General features: G+C 40.8%; 2 protein-coding genes across 2 annotated transcripts; one reads left to right on the top strand and one right to left on the bottom strand.

The window, feature by feature from the left end:
* Window positions 11,640-16,029, top strand: LOC109226890 (protein NBR1 homolog). The gene is made up of 7 exons (XM_019391786.1): window positions 11,640-11,872; window positions 12,848-14,088; window positions 14,168-14,291; window positions 14,391-14,642; window positions 14,775-14,924; window positions 15,013-15,540; window positions 15,666-16,029. Exons 1-7 carry the CDS (start codon window positions 11,849-11,851, stop codon window positions 15,759-15,761), a joined length of 2,415 nt encoding a protein of 804 aa, XP_019247331.1. The 5' UTR covers window positions 11,640-11,848; the 3' UTR covers window positions 15,762-16,029.
* Window positions 16,081-16,873, bottom strand: LOC109226891. The gene has a single exon (XM_019391787.1). The coding sequence runs from the start codon at window positions 16,795-16,797 to the stop codon at window positions 16,375-16,377; it is 423 nt and encodes a 140-aa protein (XP_019247332.1). The 5' UTR covers window positions 16,798-16,873; the 3' UTR covers window positions 16,081-16,374.

Raw genomic sequence — 23,421 nt, 5'->3', positions numbered from 1 at the left:
CTAAACAAACCGGCGCACCCTAGCCTCCATTGTGGGCAACATATGAATAGCATACTTGGACAGGCGTGCGAACTCCATGTGTTACTCCCACACACTCTTGTTACCTTGCTTTAGATTCTCAAACTCAGCTGCACGGGCTGCCTTTGTCTCGGCAGGCAGGAAATGATCCATGAAGGCGTCAGTAAACTCACTCCACCTCGCTGGAGGGCTCCCCTCCTCATGGGAGTCCTCCCACAACTCAAACCAAGAATACGCCACCCCTTTCAGGCGGTAGGCGGCCAACTCAACTCCCTGTGTCTCAGTAGCACGCATAGCTCTGAGAGTCTTGTGCATATCATCAATGAAATCCTAGGGATCCTCCTCGGGATTAGCAGCCGTGAACACTATAGGATCTAACTATAGGAACCTGTTTACCCTGGAACTAGCAAAATCCCCTTGGTGGCTAGAAGAACTAGGTGCAATATTTGATCTCTGGGCTTGGGAAGCCACTATCTGAGCCAACATCTTTATGGCTCCCCTAAGATCCCCATCAGAAACACTGGGGCCAGAAGCTGGGGCTGGAGGTGGAATCGGAATATCAGTTGGAGGAATACTTTCACCCTCGGTAGATTTAAGAACTGGTGCAGTCTGCGCAGGTGTAGCAAAATCAGGCAGTGTAGTAGTCGGAGGAATTTCCTCACCCCTCGGGTACTCACCCGCATCATCATGTAAAGAATCAACAACCACTCCTGGGTAGCATTAGCTCCTTGTAAATTTCTGGTTTTTTTCTTAGGTGCCACGTACTGAAAATTACAGTAATGCATGAGTTAGGGGAGAACAGTCTCACATTCAGCTCTATCGCACGATATAGAACATCAAAGAAGGGTATTATTTCTAAATGTCCAAGTAGCCCCCTAATTATAGATGTGGTCGACAACACACCAATAAGAAGGGCTCTAATAGACACGGCTCCGAGATATCCTAGGACACTTTAAAAGTTTAGTCTCTGATACCAAGTTTGTCACGCCCAAATTCGGGTAGCGCGACCGGCGCTCGACCGAGAGAACCTGACCGAGCCATCCTGTTAGATTATTTCTAACTAAACCCACTCATGAATAAAGAGAAGATGTATTCTCATTAATTAAGAAATACGAGGATCATGTATACAATACCAAATCCCATTATTTACTTCATTTTAAAGTCTCAAAATTCACACATTTTTCATAGTTTGAAGTGGAATAAATGGTTCAAACACAACAATATTTCCTCTGACTTTCACAGCACCCATATACAACCCACACTATGTCTACGCAGCCTCTAATAGATACAAAAGATTGCTACAAAAGTGCCGGCAACAAGGCCCCGGCTATACCTCAAGTACAATACATAAGGAAGAAAAGATGTATGACCCCGAAATGAAATGCGGCTCAGCAAGACTACTGGGATGAGGGTGTACTGTTGTCAATGATCAATGCTACCTGTTGTGGAACCACCTGCATCCATTTAAAGATGCAGCAGCCCCGGCAAAAGGGACGTTAGTACCGTCGAATAGTATTAGTATGTATAACTAAACACCATCTCAATAGAATAATCATTAATATAATAAGGAACAATCATGAATTCAATAGAAGCCTCAAACAATACCAAAACATCAAGTTAAGAAGCACATAAGATTTCAAGTAAGTTTCCATAATTTTAGGTTGAGAGATCTTTAGTACCGATTTACCATCATCCACAATACCACCACATTCTTACACGGAGTCCGATCATGACCCGATCGGCTAGGTAGCCTCATTTGAGACATCAACCATAATCACAATTTCATTTATAATTTCCAGCACAGTCACCACCATGTGTGCGGCATGGCATCCGATCACGGCCCGATCGGCTATGTCGTCTCACCCAAGACATTACCATTTTCTATCAATCACCTCATTTCATACTTCTTTCACATCTTTCAATTCACCGCACTAGTGGCCACAATTGTTATATCATATTTGGCACTTGCCGTATTTCATTATTCAAGTTCTTTTCCACATTCCAACATTATTATCTTCATCAACAACAACAAGGCTTTTCATTCAAGACTTTGATTACACATGTGAGCAATTTAGAATCGAAGGCACATAGAGACCTTTCACACAATTTGGCATAACAATCTTTATTCGAATTTGACTTGAAGTCTAGGCATTTTTAGCACATATTCCATGTTTTGAACACTTTCTCAAATGATAAGATAACATGATGAAGCATTGGAATACCTATTGCACATATATTTTTCAACGCACGCACATTCGGAATAGCAATTTCTATAACGATCAATTTGGGACTTACACCGTTTGCATGAATACCATGGGATTCAACTCTAAGAAGAAGGGGTTTAGCCAACATACCTCAATTAAGCTTCTTTTAACTCAACAATATTCTGGAATTCTTAGCAACTTCAATCTATTTTATACATATAACAAGTTGAACCAAAATTAGGGAGAGGATCATGATTCTAGCTCATTGAGCACATTATCAAACACTAGGATTTATGAAAGATTCCATCATTCCTTAACCCATTCTCTACCATATTTAGCTCACAACATTCCCACATTCATTGATAACACGTGCATGCAATATAACAACCCCCACACCCAAGAATTGTCTTTTAATTATTCCCTTTTTAGAAGAATTTCGAAATTAAGAGTTAGGGCATAGATTCTTACCTTTAAGATGAGGACTTTCCTTGCTAATCTTCATAGACTGACCAAGAATTGTTGGATAATAGGTTGAAGGTTACTCCCCCACTTTAAGAACTCTCTCTCACTCTAAAAGTATTGTGAGCACGTGATTTTTGCCCTATATGAATTACTCCCATAAATTCAAAACAAAAAGATTTCTTTTCATTACTTGCAATTTTGTGGATTTTCGTGGCATTTTTTGTTAATTGTTTGCATTTGTCTGTGCATTTTTATTTCTTGTTTAATTAATGAAAAAATACAAAAATATGTGCATTTACATTTAGGAGTTAATCTCGCATTTTAGGAATTAATCAGTAATTAGGTTATAAAAAAGGAAAATCACAAAAATAGTTTACTTTTGCTTTTTTAATTTTAATTTTTTTGAATTTTGGTAGTTTTTCCTTTCAATTTGGATCTCAATTAATTGTGATAATTATTGTTTAGGTTAATTAGTGTTTTGATAGGATAATGTGTTTTTAGGATTTAACTTAGATTTTTTTAATTTAGTTTTGACCAAAAAAAAAGAAAAGAAGAGAAGAAAAGGAATTTTGAAGAAATAGGAAATGAAGAGAAAAGAGAAATGAGCTGAATCAGATTTTTGGGGCCTCATCTAATTCCAAGCCCAAACCAAACACCCCTCAACCCAGCCAGTACCCGCCCAAGCCTAGCCAAACCCAGTCCAGTTTTTCTTAAAGAACCCAAACGTCGTCGTGTGGAGCTCCTGGTCTTGGAATGATCTGAGCCTTTCATTTTAGCTCATCCAACAGCGGAAATCACTTCTCTGATTTTAGTTAAGACTGTCCTAAAAACCAATGAAACATCTCAGTCCAAACAGACCCCCCCCCCCCCATCTCATCATCTCTCTCAAAATCAGAGATCAAGAACCCTAAGAGCCGCCACCCTTCTCCACCGCCCCAAGTCCGGCGGCAACACCACCAATCAGCCCAAAATCAACACCTTGGAACCCTCTTCATCTCCCCATCCCAGATATCCAACCCTTTACCCTCGAATCAACTATTAACTCTTCGAATCTTAAATCCGAGTTCACCCCCCCAAAAGTTCAAAGTTAGTTTTTGTCGAACCTGGTGGCATGAATGATCTTGGAGTGCTATTATTTCAAGATTTGAAGTTTGGACTCGACTAAACTGATGTCGTTCAGTTGCTCTTGACAAAGAACAAAGGATCAACATAAGTTTGGTTAAGTCACGGATCTCCGATAGTTTCCAAGTCTGGATTTGGTAAGTGCCCCTTTCCCCTCCTGTATTTCTCTTTATGTCATTTCCCTACTGTCCTCTTCCCTTTTCTTCAGCTTAATTATCTCGCAATAATTTAGTTGAAACACGTTTAGTCGTCTGAGTTCAATTTGTTCTTTATCCATTGTTTGATTGCATCTTAAAAAAGGTTTCTGGGTTTCTTCTCTTAGGGAAAATTTGGGTCTGTCTTTTAACTTATGAGTCTCGGATTAATGTGGATTGGACCCTAAAATCAGAAAGCCCAATTGAGTGTGGATTCTAGCCTGTTTTGTTAAGCCCAGGGCTAGTTCAATCTATTGGGTCGACTTGACCCGTATTTGGTTGAAAGGGTAAATATCAGGGGTTGCAAGGGTAGTTTAGGCAATTGGATAAGGGAATCTTTGTTGTAATAGAATAGGAAGCTTCTAGTGGGGGTGTTCTTTTTGAATTTTAGACTTTTTGGTAGGTTAACTTGGGCAACAAGTCACTAAATGAGGGATTCCTAAGCTAAAACAAGAATTGAAAAAGGCTTGAATTGCAAAAATGAAAACCTAAGGCTGCCCTACTTGCCTTGCCTATAAAGGCACCCTTTCTTGCCTTAGAAGAAAATAGACCGAAGAGACCTAAGAGATAGAAATTCCAGAAGAGAGAAATGGCTAAAAATCAAAAGAAAACACTATTTCATTGATTCTCTTTTGATTTTTGAAGTTCTTCGATTACTGAAACATTTTACCTACTATTTCTGATTGAAATGTTCCGAGTTTGGATTTTGAAAAGCCTTGGGTTAAGTCCTGTTGATTGGCTACTGTTTCATTGGTCTACACAAACCAATTTTACTGTTCTACTGAATTTGGAAGCCAATCTCTGCTGCTGCTCTACTGTTATTAGATCGCTGACTCCTTATCTCTTGGTCTCTTCTCATTTCCAGGTAAATCTGTAAACCCTGGAGAACAAATGACCACAAGGGTCCATGTGTGACTGAAAATTTGAATGAATGAAGAACTGAAAGGAATATTGCTTCTCTGTTTCTTCTCTTTTGTTTTGCCTTTTTTTTTTGTATTAAATGTAAGGATGTTTGTTATGTTAACTTTCCGGACCCTTGATGTGCTTTAATATTGAATTAATGTGAGGTTTGGCAGAACTCTAGATTATTGACTAGCATTTGTCTTGTACACGATAGTTAAGGTTAGTACATAGGCAGTTGTATAATAATGTGGTTTGGAAATCGTGCTAGTATATTCTATATTCACCTTTGCATCTGAATGAGTAAAAACATCCATCGATCGTGGTGAGGGCCTTAGTATTGACTTTTGGGGAATCCAGGAGACAATTGGGTTCAAATGTGTTGGTTTGATAGTTTTCCATGTTAAGGTGAATTCAGTTCAATTTAGTCATTGAGAGGTTCATTGATTTCTCATTGTTGCCTATAGAACTGGTTGCTTAAGTTCATAGTTGAGGCCCTGTTATTTTGTTCATGTGTAGCTTGATTAAGAATCGCATATCAGCACTTCAAGTAATCTAAGGCTTCGAATGTTTAAATTCATATGCTGTATATTTTCAAAATTGACTTCCGTATTGTTGTCAAGTCGTGAAATCGTTAGAGTTTTCCTGTAATTGTTCATTGATCCATTAAAGGGTGTTCTATAACTTAACATATATGGTTGCTCCATGATTATTTTTCTGTTGTTTCAGTCCCTTTTGCATATTGCAAGGGCTCAATATTGAGCCCAGCTTGTGATGACTCCAAATCTCCGAAATTGGGCTCACCTTGGGCCCAGTGAGTACAATCAAGGTTGTTTGAAGATCTCAGTGATAGCTTTCACGTTAGAGAAGTTGAATTCTCATTAAAATTTTGAACTAATTTAAGATCCTCACCTAGCCCGGCCTCCTTATATTCACAATCAAATATTCGTAGAAAGACTTTAGAGCCGCTTAAAACACCATTGTGATTGTGTATACATTCGCGTAACATAATTACCATTTTTAAAAAAACAAAACCGGAGTATGCGTTCGCGCAACTTCGGCCAAACTTTTTTATAATAATAAAGCGTTATTAATTGTGGACACGTTCACGTGACATGATTTTTGATGCGCCAAACAAATGGGTATACGTACGCGTAACCCGTTTCAAGATAATTTTCTTAATTAAAAGCGGTGAAAGAGGTAAATGCACATAGGTTCTAAAATGAGTAATTAAACAATTTTTATAAGCCAAGTATGATCAAAGCGACCGTTCTAGAACCACGGAACTCGGGAGTGCCTAACACCTTCTCCCGGGTTAACAGAATTTTTTACCCGGATTTCTGTGTTCGCAGACCGTAATAAGAGTCAAAACCTCCTCGATGCGAGATTTCAAACCGGTGACTTGGGACACCATAAACTATCCCAAGTGGCGACTCTGAATTCTAATAATTAATCTCGTTTCGATTGTCACTTTAATTGGAAAAAACTCCTTTATTATACCCCTTCCGGGGTGTAGTGAAAAAGGAGGTGTGACAGCTCTGGCGACTCCGCTGGGGACAAGAACCCAGAATCTCTGGTTTAGGGTTCAAGAATTCGAGCTTGTTTTATGATTTTTACTTGGCTTATTTATTGTTGATATTATTATATTTTTGTGAACCTTTGTGCTAAAATGCTATCTGTTTACCGCTTTAATATTGTTGAATTGTATATAATTGCCTTCTTACGCCACCCCATCTGAGTCTTCTAAAAATGGTGCATACGTTCGCGTAGCCTGCTTTTCTGTAAAAATTATACCAAATAGGGCGAGGCTGGGCAAGCGACAAGGCCGGGCAGACTTTACTGCTCCTGGTACGTCGCCCCCTCCTCGGCCCCAGTTGTCCGCTCGGGTACCCCAAGTCTAGACCAAAACCCCAGGATTTAAACTTAGAAAAACACAGCTTTATGCCGGATCCCTAGTAGACCAAAAACACAGCGTCCCGCAGAGTGATTATGCGGCCGCATAATGAGCCGCAGAAATGCCCAACTATGCAAATGTATTCCTTCAACTCCCCAGCGCACTGTTCAATCCAAAAATTCCGAACCGATCGGCACCACAAAATTCTAGGTTTTTTAGGAAAGATTTTACGGGGCCTTACATCCTCCACCACTTAAGATCATTCGTCCTCGAATGAGAATCAAGGTTCACTATTAGTATCTTATGCAACTCAGTTTTCATACCACACACCCGCAGTCCCAAATTTAACTAACTCCCTACATTTTCAAAAATTTTGCCAGAGTTTCCTTTGTAACTGGGCCTATCCACCTGTCATAGAACCCCAGAATCACATCCTAACAACATATTCATGATATGATGACATAAGATAACACCAAAACAACATTAAACGTGGCCTCATAAGCAACATATAATCAAAAAGGAACACCTTTACATTAACCGAATAAGTGATACAGTATTCATAGGCGACAATTTCATAAAAAGGATTACACAGCTATTCAAACAAGTAAGGATACGTCTTCTTTATCTCTTCCTCGGCCTCCCAAGTAGCCTCTTCAACCTGTTGGTTTCGCCAAAGCACTTTTACGGAGGAAATTTCTTTATTCCTCAACTTTCGGACCTACCTATCAAGGATGGCAACTGGAATTTCTTCATAAGACAGTTCTTCATTAACCTCTATAGTCTCAACCGGCACAATAAGCGCCAGATCCCCGATTACTTTCTTCAACATGGACACATGAAATACCGGGTGCGCTAATGACACCTCGGGTGGTAGCTCAAGCTTGTACACCACCTGACCAATCCTCTGAATGATTCTGTACGGCCGACATACCTCGGACTTAATTTCCCTTTCTTTCCAATCCGCATTATACCCTTCATGGGAGAGACCTTCAAGAATACCCAATCATCTTCTTTGAACTCCAAATCTCTGCGACGAACATCCGAATAGAACTTTTGACGACTTTGAGCAGTTTTCAACCGCTCCTTAATGACCTTAACCTTTTCCATAGCCTGATGTACGAGGTTTGGTCCTATCAACTCAGCTTCCCCAATCTCGAACCACCCAATGGAGGTCTACATCTCCTACCATATAACGCCTCAAATGGTGCCATCTGAATACTAGCATCATAGCTGTTGTTTTAAGCAAATTCTATGAGTGGTAAATGGTCATCCCAGCTACCCTTGAAGTCGAGAACACAAGCACGCAACATATCCTCAAGCGTCTGAATAGTCCGCTCTGCTTGCCCGTCGGTCTATGGATGAAAGGCTATACTAAGATTCACTTGAGTACCCAAACCTTGCTAAAATTTCTTCCAAAAGTTAGCTGTGAACTGTGCCCCTCGGTCAAAAATTATAGAAACTAGAGTGCCATGCAATCTGACTATTTCCTTGATATACAACTGAGCATATTGTTCCGTTGTGTCCGTAGATTTAACCGGCAAGAAGTGTGCTGACTACGTGAGTTGGTCCACAATCACCCAAATCGAGTCAAACTTGCGCGGAGTGCGCGGTAGTCCCACCACAAAGTCCTTGTTAATCATTTCCCATGTCCACATCGGAATTTCTATAATCTGTGCCAACCCACCGGGCTTTTGATGTTCGGCCTTCACTTGTTGACAATTTGGACATTTTGCCACAATATCCTCTACATTCCTCTTCATGTCATTCCACCAATAGACTTCCTTGAGATCATGATACATCTTTGTAGAACCTGGGTGTACGGAATACCTAGAAGTGTAAGCTTCAGCCATGATTCTTTCCCGAAGACCATCTACATTTGGAACACACAGTCGCCTTTGGTACCGTAGTGTACCATCATCCATGCCAAGAGAAAAAGTTGTAGTCTTGTGTTTATAAATCCCCTCCTTTAATTGTACCAACAATGGATCGTCGTATTATTTTCTTCTTGACCTCTGCCACAAGCGATGATTCAGCTCTATTTTGCACAATTACCCCACCTTCACTAGAGTCTGCAAAACGAACTCCCAAGCTAGCCAACCGATGAACCTCCCTGGCCAACGGCCTCTGGTATGCCTCCAAGTGAGTCAAACTTCTCATAGATTTTCGGCTAAGAGCATCCGCCACAACATTGGCTTTTCTCGGGTGATATAAGATATCGACGTCGTAATCTTTGAGTAACTCCAGCAATCTTCTCTACCTCAAATTCAATTCCTTCTGTTTGAAAATATATTGAAGGCTCTTGTGGTCCGTGAATACATCCACACGGACCCCATACAAATAATGACGCCAAATCTTCAATGCAAAAACCACCGCCGCAAGCTCTAAGTCATCTGTTGGATAGTTGATTTCATGATTCTTGAGTTGCCTAGAAGCATAGGCTATAACCTTTCCATGTCGCATTTATACACACCCAAGCTCGATCCTTGAAGCATCGCAATATACCACAAATCCATCTGTACCCTCTGCAGGGTCAATACTGGCGCCGTAGTCAATCTGGATTTCAACTCCTGGAAACTCCTTTCACAAGCATCGGACCATTGGAACTTAATCGCTTTCTGCGTCAATTTAGTCAACGGAGAGGCAAGAGTAGAGAACCCCTCCACAAACTTCCTGTAATACCCTTCTAAGCCCAAGAAACTGCGAATCTCTATTGGAGTTGTACGTCTAGGTCAATTCTTCACCGCTGCAATTTCTTGAGGATCAACCTTAATTCCTTCTTCGGAGATGACATGACCCAAGAATGTGACAGATTCAAGCCAAAATTCACATTTTGAAAATTTTGCATGCAATTGTTATTGATGAAGAGTCTGCAGAACTTCCCTGAGATGATCGGTATGGTCCTCTCGACTTCGTGAATACACAAGAATATCGTTAATGAACACTATTACAAAGGAGTCAAGAAAGGGCTTGAAGAATCGATTCATAAGATCCATGAAAGCTGTCGGGGCATTTGTTAGCCCGAAAGACATTACCAGAAATTCAAAGTGCCCATACCGGGTCTTGAAAGCTATTTTCGAAATATCCTGCTCCCTTATCTTCGATTGGTGTTACCCGAACCGTAAATCTATTTTGGAGAAGTACCTAGCGCCCTGTAATTGATCAAACAAATCGTCTATCCTTGATAGTGGGTACTTATTTTTTATTGTGACTTTGTTGAGCTGTCGATAATCAATACACATCCGTAGCGATCTATCTTTCTTTCTTATAAAGAGAGCCGGTGCGCCACAAGGCGACACACTCGGTCGGATGAAACCCTTCTCTAATAAAATTTTTTGGTATTATTTATAATGCAAAGTCAAAGATTTCTTTTTGAAAATCCATTTACAACCAATAGCCATGGGTCTTTTTATTTTACAAGTGTCCTATCTATTTCCAAGTGGCCAAATACTTTTAGATAATTGGTACATGGCAAGAGTTTTTACATGTGGCATTGATTTAAAAGATTGTTTGACAAATGGCCTTGCTAAGCCAAGTGTCATTTTGCATGAGATGTGTTGTCATCTTGCATGAAAGAAAATTGACAAGTAAGTAAGACACTTGTCATGAAACTAAACTCATTTTCATGCTATAAATAGGATGGTCATTAGCCATCATAATTATTCAATTCTTAACCAAGAATTCATCTTGCTAATCATTACTTTCTTCCTACAACATTTTAATTTCTGTAACAGCTACAGTTATCCAACACAGAAAATACCTTCATCTTCTCTTCTTTTTGGGGCAACTGTTTTGTGCAAATTCTAAACTTCCAACCACGAGTGCACGTGTTTGGAGGTGTTGTGGAACCTTGGGGAGCGACCGGTCAAAACGATTTGCACCCAGTCGAGCCAAAATCGCTTTCAAGGCAGTGGCTTGCCCCGACACAGTATTTTTGATAAGTTGTTCTTCTTTCCTTCTTGTTCTTAGTTAATATTATCTACTTATTTTTCTTACATAATTATGAGTAAAAAACTTTCCAAATATAATTATTAAAAGTTAAAATTATAATTTTCCAATGAAGAACTCGATAATCTTGTATATCAAATAACACCAATAGTTGTGGCTCTTTGAATTTAAAACAAAAACATTAAATTATGATCTCTAATTAATTAATCAACAGTTACACGCAACTCTGCCGTTTCAAATGAGTTTTTGGCTTCCTTATATAGTCTCCTAGTATTCTTGGGTGAAATTCAAAAATAGCCAGATTTACAACTAGTCGTTCAAAAATAGCGCAGTTTCAAAAGTAATCGAAATTTAGCCATTTTTCATGTAAAGATAAATCTCAGCGAAAACACTGTTCAAAACCCTAAAAATACGCCAGTATATTATGCTGGAGTTCCAGCATAAGTATAATTGAACTCCAGAATATTATACTGGAGTTCCAGGATAAGTATGTTGGTTCCACAATAAGTACACTAGAACTCCAGCATAATATACTGGAGTTCCAGCAAGTATACCGGTCCAGCATAATATACTGGAGTTTGGAGCACCAGTGCTCCAGTCTCCAGTATATTATACTGGAGCCAGCAAAGTATACCACTGCAGCATAATATGCTGGAGTTCATACACAGGTGCACCAAACTCCAGTATATTATGCTGGGCTGGTCTTTGTTGCAGCAAAGTAGTGGCTATTTTTCATTGACTTGATAAACGCTGGCTATTTTTGAATGACCAGTCCGAAAACTGGCTATACCGTGCTATTTTGACAGTATTCTTCGGAACCAAGCAATGAAATTTAACAAAAGAAAAGAAAAAACATAAAACAGAGCCCAAACTATAAATGCGCTAAAAAAAGAGAAACAATATAAATGCAATATACATGACAAAGATAGACACCCTTGGGTTTAGGGAGTCTCTTCATCTGCTTCTATTTCACCGATTATATCGCTGCATTCTGTTGAATTTTAACTCTAGGGTTAGGGTTTATAATTCTTATCGTAGTCCTATAGATATATACTAGTTTTTTTGTATAAACGTTTGTGCGGCTTACCCCGAACGCTGGCTCTACCCCCATGGAGTCTTCTATCGTGATCAAGGTTTGATCTTTTAGGCTATTCATTTATTTTGGTTAAATTGACTTTTACTGTTCCTGCATGTATTTTTCGTATGTGATCAGTTTTTCTTACTTTTCTATGTTGAGATGTGGTTATACCAAAATTAAGCAATTGTTTTGCAGTGTAAAGATATTCCTATTACTGCATGATGTAGAGAATATTAGAGGTTTCAATGCGGTGATCATTAAGCTGTAAATAAATGCTTTAGAGTGTTCTGGGTTGTGGATTTTCTTTTTTTCCTTCTCGTTGACGATTTGATATTCATATACTATGATTTAAGCACTAATTATTAGGTTATTTTTCACTTTACAGATTAGGAGTTTGAGATTCGTGAGCTGATCCAACTAGTTTTGAATTGCGAAGTAGTCGATTAATTTATTGTTAAAATTGCTCTCATATGTTTTTTTTTGCCGGATATTCTAGCTTTTCCTATTAGAGACTCTTATATGTTCTTATTATATCTAGCCGGATATGCTCTTATATGCCTTCTAGGATCTTTTAGCGCTATAGAGATTCTTATGCCAGTAGAAAATATAGATTTCATTTTTATTTTTATTTTGTAAAATGTTGGCTTGAGTTAACATGGTATATGAAGATTCATATAGCTGACCCCAGCTTGTTTCGGATTGAGGCGTACTTGTTGTTATACTCTAGCTTTTCCTATGATCTTGTGACCTTCAGGGCGTTCCACATGCTATGCAATCTTGTCTATGTATAAACACTTGTATGAATATATGTCGTCTTCTGTTTCCATGATAACATTAGACTCCTTGACATTGGTTTAACTCTTGAAACAAATGTCTGTTGAGGAGGAGAGCTAGCAGAGGTTCTGTTTGTGCTTTTTTGTTTAATTTTCTTATGTTCCATTGATTATGTTTCGACTCATTTACTGTAGCCTCCTATGGATGATTTTTGGTTGGTACTAATGGGTTTCTGCTGGCTCTGGATACTTTATAGGTGAATTATGGAAAGACACTTAGACGATTCAATGCCCGTGTTGCTGATGATAAACTTGGTCTTAACATGGATGGATTGAGAGACAAGATCTTTCAACTTTTCAACTTTGCTCCAAATACTAAATTCACACTGACATACATTGATGAGGACGGTGATGCTGTAACACTCGTTGATGATGAAGATCTGCAGGATATCACGAGGCAGAACCTGAATCCCCTGCGAATATCTGTGAGATTGAATGCTAAAAAGATTATCAGATCTTCAGATGCATCTAGTGGAAATTCTACCTCCCTGAGATCCCCAGTGGTCCAGCCTACATTTCCGAACATAAATTCGAGTGTTTCTGATCTTCTCAAATCTTTGCCAGAATCAAAAAGCGGAAAAATCTTAAAGCACTCTGCAGACATGGCGGCTAAAGCCTCATCAGCTGCCCGAGAAATTGCTGAGCTTTCCAAATCTCTCTCGGCGATCGGCTTATCCTACTTAAAGCAGGCTTCGGGATCCCAGCCTGCCTCAGAAACTGGCTCACAGGTTCCAGCATCTGGAATCAATACGGGTGTGACAGTGACAAAAGACTTAATTGGCTGTGTCGTAGATGAAACAACCTCACAAGCATTTACTAGTGTTAAAAGTGGAGAGTCGTCCCTCAAAAAGGAAGAGCCATCCCCTGCAGAGAATGCTGAGGACGCAATCTTTAAATTTGCAAGCCAACCCAAAAATCATACTGAATCTACAGATGCCTCAAAATTGAGATCTTCCCAACCAGATCGGAGTGAAACTCAATGTGAATCGTTGTCCAAAGATCCTAAGCCTAACACATGTCTGGTTGATGTTAAGAAGGAACATAGTAAGAAATTTGGTGATTCCCATCTTGTTGGAAAGGCTCTTGGTATTTCGTATTCTAGTTCCTCACCCACAGGCCTAGAAAAGGCAGCTGATAAACAGCCAGGTGGCTCTGCAAGTTCCAATTTTGCAAAAATACTCTGGGACTCTCGTAGTTTGGGTTGCAATGGTAGTTCATCCGAGATGCTTTCAAATGGTTTTGGATGTCCAAGTTCATATCTCATGACTGGGGTGCCTTTGGCAAAAGACACTGTGCTGCCTCAATACTCTCCTTTTGAGATACCATTTAAAAGGAACCATAATCACAGTGATGGAGCAGCAACAATTTTTCATAGAGGTGTTCGTTGTGATGGTTGTGGGGTTCATCCTATAACTGGCCCTAGGTTCAAATCTAAAGTGTAAGATGTGTAGCTTTGTATTTGTACAATTTGACTTGTCGACATTAACTGACTCATCAAATCTTCCGTGTTCATGCAGAAAGGAGGACTATGATCTCTGCAGCATATGCTTTGCACAAATGGGAAATGATGCTGATTACATCAGAATGGATCGTCCTGTTACTTACCAGCATCCCTTAGCTTTCAAGGGTTTATATGATCCTGTATAAGGAGTTCATCATTTTTTTCTTTCTTCCAATTTTCTATGTGTATTCTCTCTCTCTCTGTTTTATCAACTCTGTCTACTCTTTTTCTGTCTGTAGAATGGGTGGATGCGTTCCCCTACCGTTCCACAAGTATCTCAAGGCTGTGGGTTGAACTCGGGTCGACCTAAGCTGGACAGCTGCTTCATAGAGGATGTCAGTGTACTTGATGGCAGTATCATGGCTCCTTCGTCTCCATTTATCAAGATCTGGAGAATGAGGAACAATGGTAATATTGTCTGGCCAAAAGGAACAAAACTTGTTTGGATTGGGGGAGATAGATTATGTGATGCATGCTCTGTTGAGTTACAGGTTAGAATTTACACGCAAGTATTTGCTTTTTGTGATTCCCCATTGTTGACCATCCACATTCTGGTCCTGTTAACAGTTTATTAATTTATATATCTGGAAAGATGTGAGGATACTGTGTCCCTTGAACTGCAGATTACTTCGGATGGATTGGCGGTTAACCAGGAGCTTGATGTTGCAGTTATTTTTACTGCTCCTGAGCTTCCTGGTAAGTACATCTCCTACTGGAGGCTGGCCTCACCTTCAGGGCAAAACTTTGGTCAGCGTGTATGGGTGCTTATCCAGGTGAGAATTGTTTGCTTGCAACACTATTCCTTGATGATAAGAGTTAGCTTCTATGCTGATTTTGAATGGTTATAATTCATTCATGCAGGTTGATCCCTCGGTGGACCTTCCAAAAAAGGAGTTGTTTGATGAATCCTCTCAATACTTGAACTTGAATTTCCCTCCGGCCAGCAGTGGCGTAGATGGACCTGAACTCTCAAACCCAACCATGGAGTTGGTTGAGCCAGTGGTTGCTGGAAACCCAAATAAGGAGCAGGAGGAATCCAAGCCAAGCATTAATGATAGCTTGCTAACTGTTGTTGGTGACAAGTCGAGCGTCTCTCCTTCAGCACCTGGTTCATCAATTTCAAATCCCATTGATTTATCTGAGGAAGCACCAGCTGTTACTTCTGCTACACCACCCTCTGTTACTGAGATGCAGGCATCTTCACAGGATGTTAAAGGAAACAGTGACGTTGAGGCAACCCTCCTCAAGGAACTGGAGGAGATGGGTTTCAAACAGGTAGACTTAAACAAAGAAATCTTGAGGATGAACGAGTATGACTTGGAACAGGCAGTTGATGATCTTTGCGGTGTTGCCGACTGGGATCCTATCTTTGAAGAGCTGGAGGAGATGGTAGGTTAATGTAGAGGTCATTGAAAATGCAGTTGACATTGAAATCTGTACATTCCTTTTCCACATATCCTGCTTAAAAGCAAGGACCAACTTCTGGCTTTTGACTATGTATTTTGTGAATGCAGGGTTTCCACGACAAAGAGATGAACAGGAAGCTACTTAAGAAGAATAATGGAAGCATCAAGCGTGTTGTGATGGATCTTATTGCTGGAGAAAATTAGGAGCAAGTCGGTACTACGTGTGCAATATGTGATGCTTACAATAGACTGCTATAAATAAATTGGAAGTGGGGTGTAGTCGGTTTGGTACAACTTTGAAAGATTTTGGTTTTGGTATTTTCGGTTTTCAGTTTTAAAAATGTTGTACCAATACATTTGATTCTCACTTTTAGGTTTCGATTTGTGCAGTCCCATAACTTCGGTATTACTCTTTGAAGTTATACTCTATCAACCAGACTGTTAGTCCTGATTCATAAAGCTATATTACTCATTTCTATCTTGCAACATCCTCTATTACCTCCTCACTTTAAAAACATACAAACAAATAGGAATAGCTTCTCTCTTTAGTATGACTGCTTCCATCTTGAGTAGTAGTACAATCATTGTTAGTAGCTTGACTGTTTATCTGCGGAGAAGCGAATGCCTTGATATACTAAATCCATATGACCACTATTTCTCTTCCGTTCATTATCTTTAAAACATTGTTGACATGGGATTTGCAACCAAAAATTAAGTATCTGAGACGTGAAAACCAGAGGTGGTGAAAGATAGATGTCATGTCTAGTTACAGAAATGAATCTACATATTAGGAAAGCTACAGTCGTGAGAACGTGTTTTAGAACAAAAATAGACCCTTATCTTTTGGTAGTTCAGCTTCATTAAATCTCCTCGATGACATGTTGAACAAGTCTCTTAAGCTTTTTTCACTCTCATGCTTCTTACCAATATTCCAGTTTAGCTCATCCAATGCAGAAATTGGGTGGTCTAGCATTTGCTCCATCTCTAACTTTTTGGATATATTTACAAGCTCATAAGAATCCCAAAGGGATTGCTTAAAATCCCAGCTGCCTGCACCATAAATTTTCCTGGTAGACACTTTGCTCATAGCTTCAAGCTTGAATCTTGATGGCTTGCTCTTGAAATTACGGCAGTGAGGGTCGAATTCGACAGCTGTCCTACGGCTGCTGGAGTGACCGTGCCATGCTTGTGCCACAGCTTTGAGGATTTCAAGGTCTTGAATTTCCTGCTTTTGCTTCATTGTCCATCTTAAGTCAGTATTGTATGGGCCATGCTTTTAGTACAAATCTCATGTTGAGGATCTTAGACACTTGGCTTGAGTTCGTAAAGACCAAATCCGATAAAAAATAATACACCCTTTTGTCTCACTATATGTGAACCTATTTCCTTTTTGGTTTGTTCCGAAAAAAAGGCCCCTTTTTAAAATTGGAAACAATTTAGCTTAAACTTCTAATTCTATCCTTAATGAGAAACTTCTATAACCATACAAATACTCTGAAACTCTTTTTGACTTGTTTAGGATTACAAATTCTAAAAGTCTTCACTTTTCTTAAACTGCGTACCTAGTCAAACAGGTTCACATAAATTGGAACGGAGTGAGTAGTAGTTTTTTCAAGTTGTTGGAAATTCTTATACCAAGTAAAGCTAGATGTAGAGAAATAGGCTCTTCCAAAACAATTTAGTTTAAATAGAGATAAAGAGTTGATGTGTAAAACTTGGGAGATACAATGTGCATAAGCCTCATTTCTGGCCCTTCTAGTTGGTGTTTTCCATTACGTTTTGTCAATTTTCAAGATATGTACAGTTCAAAATTGTCCACAGGGACCTGACCCTTTTAGACTATGAGGATAGCAATTATCCTCTCATTTTTAGACTAAGATAAGAGGATACAAATAGTACAAAATTGTACACAGGCAAATGATATAACACCTTCTCTATTTTTGGAACGAGAACGTATGTGATTTCATTTCATCATGATTGGCCACAATACAACAAATTATAGGACCCCCACTCCTTCCCCAACTTTGAGGGCACAAAAAGTAAGAAAATGAGTGGTGTGTCTGGCTATATGGATGAAGAGCTGGTAAATAGACGGGATGAATAAAATTTGAACGGATTAAAACAGATCTAATTAATAAACATATAACGTCAAACCGTCCAATGTTTGACCAAAAAGTGTTAAACCTTTTTGTTAAGCTAATTAAATAAATGATAAGAGGTAAATTCTAGCTAAATATAATAAGTCCTAGATCCAAGATTGATGGATAGTAATAACCTAGAGACCGCATTTAAGCTATTAAAAGCCAAAAGGAGGCTTAATGATATTCTTGTGAATAAATGAGGGAATGAGGACAAGCAATAAATATGATGAATGGCAAAAGCTGTAAATAAAGGAAAAATTCACCCAAATGTATAACGATGTGGATGATTCTCCCTCTGACAATGATGTAAGATAACCAAACGTGGAAATATCAAATACTTTATCGTATCTGATATGGGAAAGGTTGGAATAACACATCAAATCGAATCTTGTATATAGATAATGTTTGCAGTTACGTGGGAGTCAACTTTTCTAGAGAGAGCTTATCAAGATAGAAAATTAGATGCCCCTTGTTTCTCTCTCTATTCCTACTTATATGGGACATTCGCCTTACCTACTGAAAGTACAAATATAGAGAATATCCCTTTGAATATTCTTTAGAAATATCTTATTGCTAAACTAGCCGTTTTGGCCGATCTGAGTGCTCGACCTCGTCATTCGCTGCTCGGCTCGCTAGTGTTGCTTCTCAAGCATGACCTCGGCCTAATTGATTCTCGATTTCCTTATTTCAGGCGATGTTTCTTTGATTAGATTTTGACCCATACAGTTAGTCCCTCCGCCCGTCGGGGTTATTTTTGGATGAGCTCGGTGGGCGGACTTCGCCAGTTGTAATTTCAAAAAATCAGAGCATATTGGCCGAGGAGTGACCCTTTTATGGCTAGGTGATGACGTGACACTTCAAGAGCCACATCTGACCATTACGTTAGCTTGAAATGACATCATTTCATCATGCGTCATTATGGCGTATGTTCCCAATCCGTTATATCATTTCCGCACCTCTTCCGTTTCGAAATCAATGAGGCGGCGTTTGGGCTTTCTCGAATGGGGTGCCCATATTATTATAAATAGGGATGGGTATTTCTTATTTGAACTGTTGCCTTTCTAGAGCCTTTGAAACCCGAGTTTTTCCTTCTTCAAGTTTCTTGCGTCTGTGTTCTCTTTCTTCCTTTAACATTTTCTACTATTGTCATCTCCTTTGTTTTTGCATTTCCTTTTCACGCCTAATCAAAAAAATGGCTAGTGCTTCCTCCAATCGTGTAACGTTGGTTGTGGACATACCTCCTCATGAAGGAGTAGCCATGGTAGAAGACGAGAACTTCCCCACCGTGGATGAGATAATTCCACGTTCAGGGAAGGCCAGGTCAGACTTCAAAAACCCACCTGAGGGTGAACCTGAACTCGTCGTTGTTGAGATGGATGCGGCGGCGATTGCTGCATTTAGGGCTAAATGGTGAAACCCGGCCCACGTTGAAAGTATCCCTGCTGGTATTGATGTAGTGCGAATACATCTCCCAGGGTACTGCGCATTTTACGCGTACCCCTTCGTTGTTGGCTACACACTTTCTCTTCCTTCTTTGGCGGAGGATTTTTGCCATTTTTACAATGTGTGCCCGGCTCAGCTCTCTTTGTACATATACAAGCTTTTCCTTATGCTTATCAAGTACGCGGAGCTGGCCAACCATGGTATTTCTCTCCGCCACCTGCTTCACCTATTCGCCCCAAGTTTTCACAGGAGCACAATGATTCATATGCGCCACCGCGGATGGACGATAAAACTAATCGTCATTTTAGAGGAACTTTCTTCTAGGTGAAGACATAGCACATGGTATCAAACCCCAGCGGATTCCCAGAAGAGTGGAACTTTGCTCTTAAGTGTTTTTCTCCCAAATGACTTCGTTGTTTATTCTGGGCGATCTGATCATTCTCCTTCTCTTTTTGCAGCCAGGCGGGATCCTCCTTCGCTACATTCGCGACTGGGTGAGTTAGATTTTGCCTCATACTGTAGGGATTCGCGAGTGGTCGTAATTTAATGAGAGGTTTGGGCGTAGACCTACGGTCGGTGAGCTACCTTTGACTTTGATAGTTTTGACCTTTATATCGTCCTTTCTATCCTGTCTCTTATTTATCTTTCTTCATTTGTAGGTCGGAGGGCTTCGAGGAGGGCGAGAGCTCCTATGCCTGCTTTTCGCCAGTTGAGTATTTCGGCCGGACCCGTACTCGCTGTGGCTGCAAGTGAACTTGCTCTGCTATTCCTCAGACCCCGGCTTCACACGGTCCTAATCGCCAAGTTGCTGCCGTACTAGCAGAGATCCGGCTTCTACAGTGTTTCACTTGGTCGATGAGTCGGACTAGGGCAAAGATGGAGAGGCTCCGCCAAAAAGGCGAAGACTAAATGCTATAGGAGAATGGCCGGAGAGGAGCCGGTGGAGGGTGGACCTGAGTTGACCACGGCCGAGCTGAGGGGCGATATGGCCTTGGATGTAGAGACCGTGCTTCCTTCGGGCATGGAGATCACCTCCGTGGAAGAAGGGGGGCGACTAGAAGCAGTTGTGATCACTCCTCGTAGTGGTCCATCAACGTCAGGGCATGCCAATGTTCCATCTTCGGCTTATGAGAGGGCGAAGGGAGTGATCGTAGATGATTACTAATCTGGCTCTAATGTTGATCCCGAGGAAGCGAGGATATTTGACAAAGGGCTTACACGGATGGAGGTGAGAACGGATGGATCCTCTCGCTCGATCGTAATCCCTTTGGACTGCGATTTGTTGGAGGATACGGTGAGCATGGTCCCCTCCTTCGCTCCTCTTTGTTCTGTCACCAAAAATAGGACCCTTCAGGCGCTCCGGGATTCCGACCTATCACTGGGCATATCTGGGATGGCTCTGAGGGTAAGTTTTTGTATCATTTCTGCAACTTGTCTTTTTCTTCTATCTTTACTAGTCTTCTTCTCACTCTCTTTTCTTTCTCAGACTTTCATTTTGGAGATCGAGAGTGCCCGCCGAGAAGAGAGGCAAAAGGTCATTTTTCAAAAGATGGCTCCGAAGTATGTCCGTTATCGTGACAAGTACCGTGAGATGCGTGCACGGTTTAGAGCATGTGGTAATCTCCAGTCCCTTAGAGCCGAGTTGAAAGACGAGGAGCTTGTGCAAACTATTGGTAGATGCAGTGAGCTCGAGGGGTTACTCAGGGCCAAGGACGACGAGCTCGAGGTGAGCAAGGGGGTTGTGGCCGAATGCGTCAACCTTCAAGCGCAAGTGGCGACCTTGCGGGCTGAGCTTGAGCAAAGCTCAATTAGAGTTGGCGGTCTGAGTGGTGAATTGACTAAGAAGGTGGCCGAGTTGGTGAGGTTCGAGGAGGCTTGGGTAGGGGCTGTGGCAATGCCGGCGACGTTAGAGAGCGATATCCGCGTTCTTAGGTCTGAACGTGCAACCATTGCGGAAACGGCCGCACTGAGGGAGACGCGGCTTGATGAGCGAATTGGTGGGCTTGAAAAAAAAGTTTTGAGCCTAAGTGAGCAAGTTGGGGCCCTTGAGGCTGATAAGGCACAGTTGTTGGTTCGACCTTCTTCCTCTCGTGCTTCCGCCTTCCCCGACGTTCCTCGTGATTTGTACGAGATGTGGATCCATGCTGAGGTAAAGCTGGACATGTATAGGAGCTTGATGGCAGCGGGGAAGGTTCCTAAGGCCGACTTCGAAGATGCCCGTGTTAAGGCACGTGATGCCAGGCTTGCTTGTGATTATGAGCCCGCCACGCCGGGGAACGGCGATGATGAAGAGGACTTGGACGGTCTTACATCCGATCCTTGGTATGATGAAGAGTATGCTGATGGCGCGAGCGAAGGTGGAGATGTTGTTGCTGGGTTGGGCGGTGAAAGTGGCGATGGCGCAGGCGGAGATGATGCAGTGTGATCTTGTACTTAGTTTTTTTCTTTTTTGTTCTATTCTTTCTTTCTCTTTTTTTTGAAGGCGGTCTTTTTGGCCCTTTGTAAGATACTTTATATTTTTGAATGGAATGACTATTGACTTTTTGCTGTATGTTCTTGGCTTTTTTTGCTTTTCTTCGCATGCTATTTTCTTTGTAAGAGTTCCTGACTTAGTTAATTCGAACGAGGTTGAATGTTAATTAATTTGAGCGAGGTCGAACGCTAGTTGATTCGAACAAGGTCGAATGTTAATAAGTTCGAACGAAGTCGAATATTGATGAATTCGAATGAAGTCGAATATTGATGAATTCGAACGAAGTCGAATGTGAGTCGATTCGAGCGAGGTCGAATGTTTGACTCTTAAGTGACTCGAGCGAGGTCGAAATGTAAATAAATTTGAGCGAGGTCGAATGTTAGTCGATTCGAGCGAGGTCGAATCTTTGAATCTTAAGTTATTCGAACGAGGTCGAATGTAAATAAATTCAAACGAGGTCGAATGTGAGTCGATTCGAGCGAGGTCAAATGTGAGTCGATTTGAGCGAGGTCGAATGTTTGACTCTTAAGTGATTCGAACAAGGTCGAATGTAAATAAATTCGAGCGAGGTCGAATGTGAGTCGATTCGAGCGAGGTCTATTGTTTGACTCTTAAGTGATTCGAACGAGGTCGAATGTAAATAAATTTGAGCAAGGTCGAATGTGAGTCGATTCGAGCGAGGTCGAATGTTTGACTCTTAAGTGATTCGAACGAGGTCGAATGTAAATAAATTCAAGCAAGGTCGAATGTGAGTCGATTCGAGCGAGGTCGAATGTGAGTCGATTTGAGCGAGGTCGAATGTTTTACTCTTAAGTGATTCGAACAATGTCGAATGTAAATAAATTCGAGCGAGGTCGAATGTTTGTCTCTTAAGTGATTCGAACGAGATCGAATGTTAACAAATTCGAGCGAGGTCGAATGCGAGTCGATTCGAGCGAGGTTGAATGTTTGACTCTTAAGTGATTCGAACGAGGTTGGATGTAAATAAATTCGAGCGAGGTCGAATGTGAGTCGATTCGAGCGAGGTCTATTGTTGACTCTTAAGTGATTCGAACGAGGTCGAATGTTAATAAATTTGAGCGAGGTCGAATGTGAGTTGATTCGAGCGAGGTCTATTGTTTGACTCTTAAGTGATTCGAACGAGGTCGAATGTAAATAAATTCGAGCGAGGTCGAATATGAGTCGATTCGAGCAAGGGTGAATGTTTGACTCTTAAGTGATTCGAACGAGGTCGAATGTGAGTCGATTTGAGCGAGGTCGAATGTTTGACTCTTAAGTGATTCGAACGAGGTCGAATGTAAATAAATCCAAGCGAGGTCGAATGTTTGACTCTTAAGTGATTCGAACGAGGTCGAATGTAATAATTGAGCGAGGTCGAATGTGAGTCGATTCGAGCAAGGTCGAATGTTTTACTCTTAAGTGATTCAAACGAGGTCGAATGTAAATAAATTCGAGCGAGGTCGAATGTGAGTCGATTTGAGCGAGGTCGAATGTTTGACTCTTAACTTGGCGTAATGTATGAACACGACGGAGATAAAAAAAAAACTCGTGTGTTTGCGTATTTCTCTTTGTTTGTACATTCATTGGAGAAGTTTACATGTGTTTTGCTCTGTTCATGCATACATTGGAGAAGTTTACAGAAGTCCGAGTCCATCTAGTCCCTTCATTGGTTGACCTGGAAAAGTAGTATAGGTCGAGCGATGAACTCTTACCTAAAACTTCGAGACGCTCCCTTCGCCGCCTCGTTAAAAACCTCCCCGAGCAAACCCAATTGGGACAAAATTCGGGTAAGGGAAAAAAGAGTACG

Source organism: Nicotiana attenuata, chromosome 6, assembly GCF_001879085.1.
Source record: "Nicotiana attenuata strain UT chromosome 6, NIATTr2, whole genome shotgun sequence".
Lineage (NCBI taxonomy): Eukaryota > Viridiplantae > Streptophyta > Magnoliopsida > Solanales > Solanaceae > Nicotiana > Nicotiana attenuata.
Note: the sequence above shows the minus strand (reverse complement) of the source record. Positions and strands in the feature narration are given on the sequence as shown.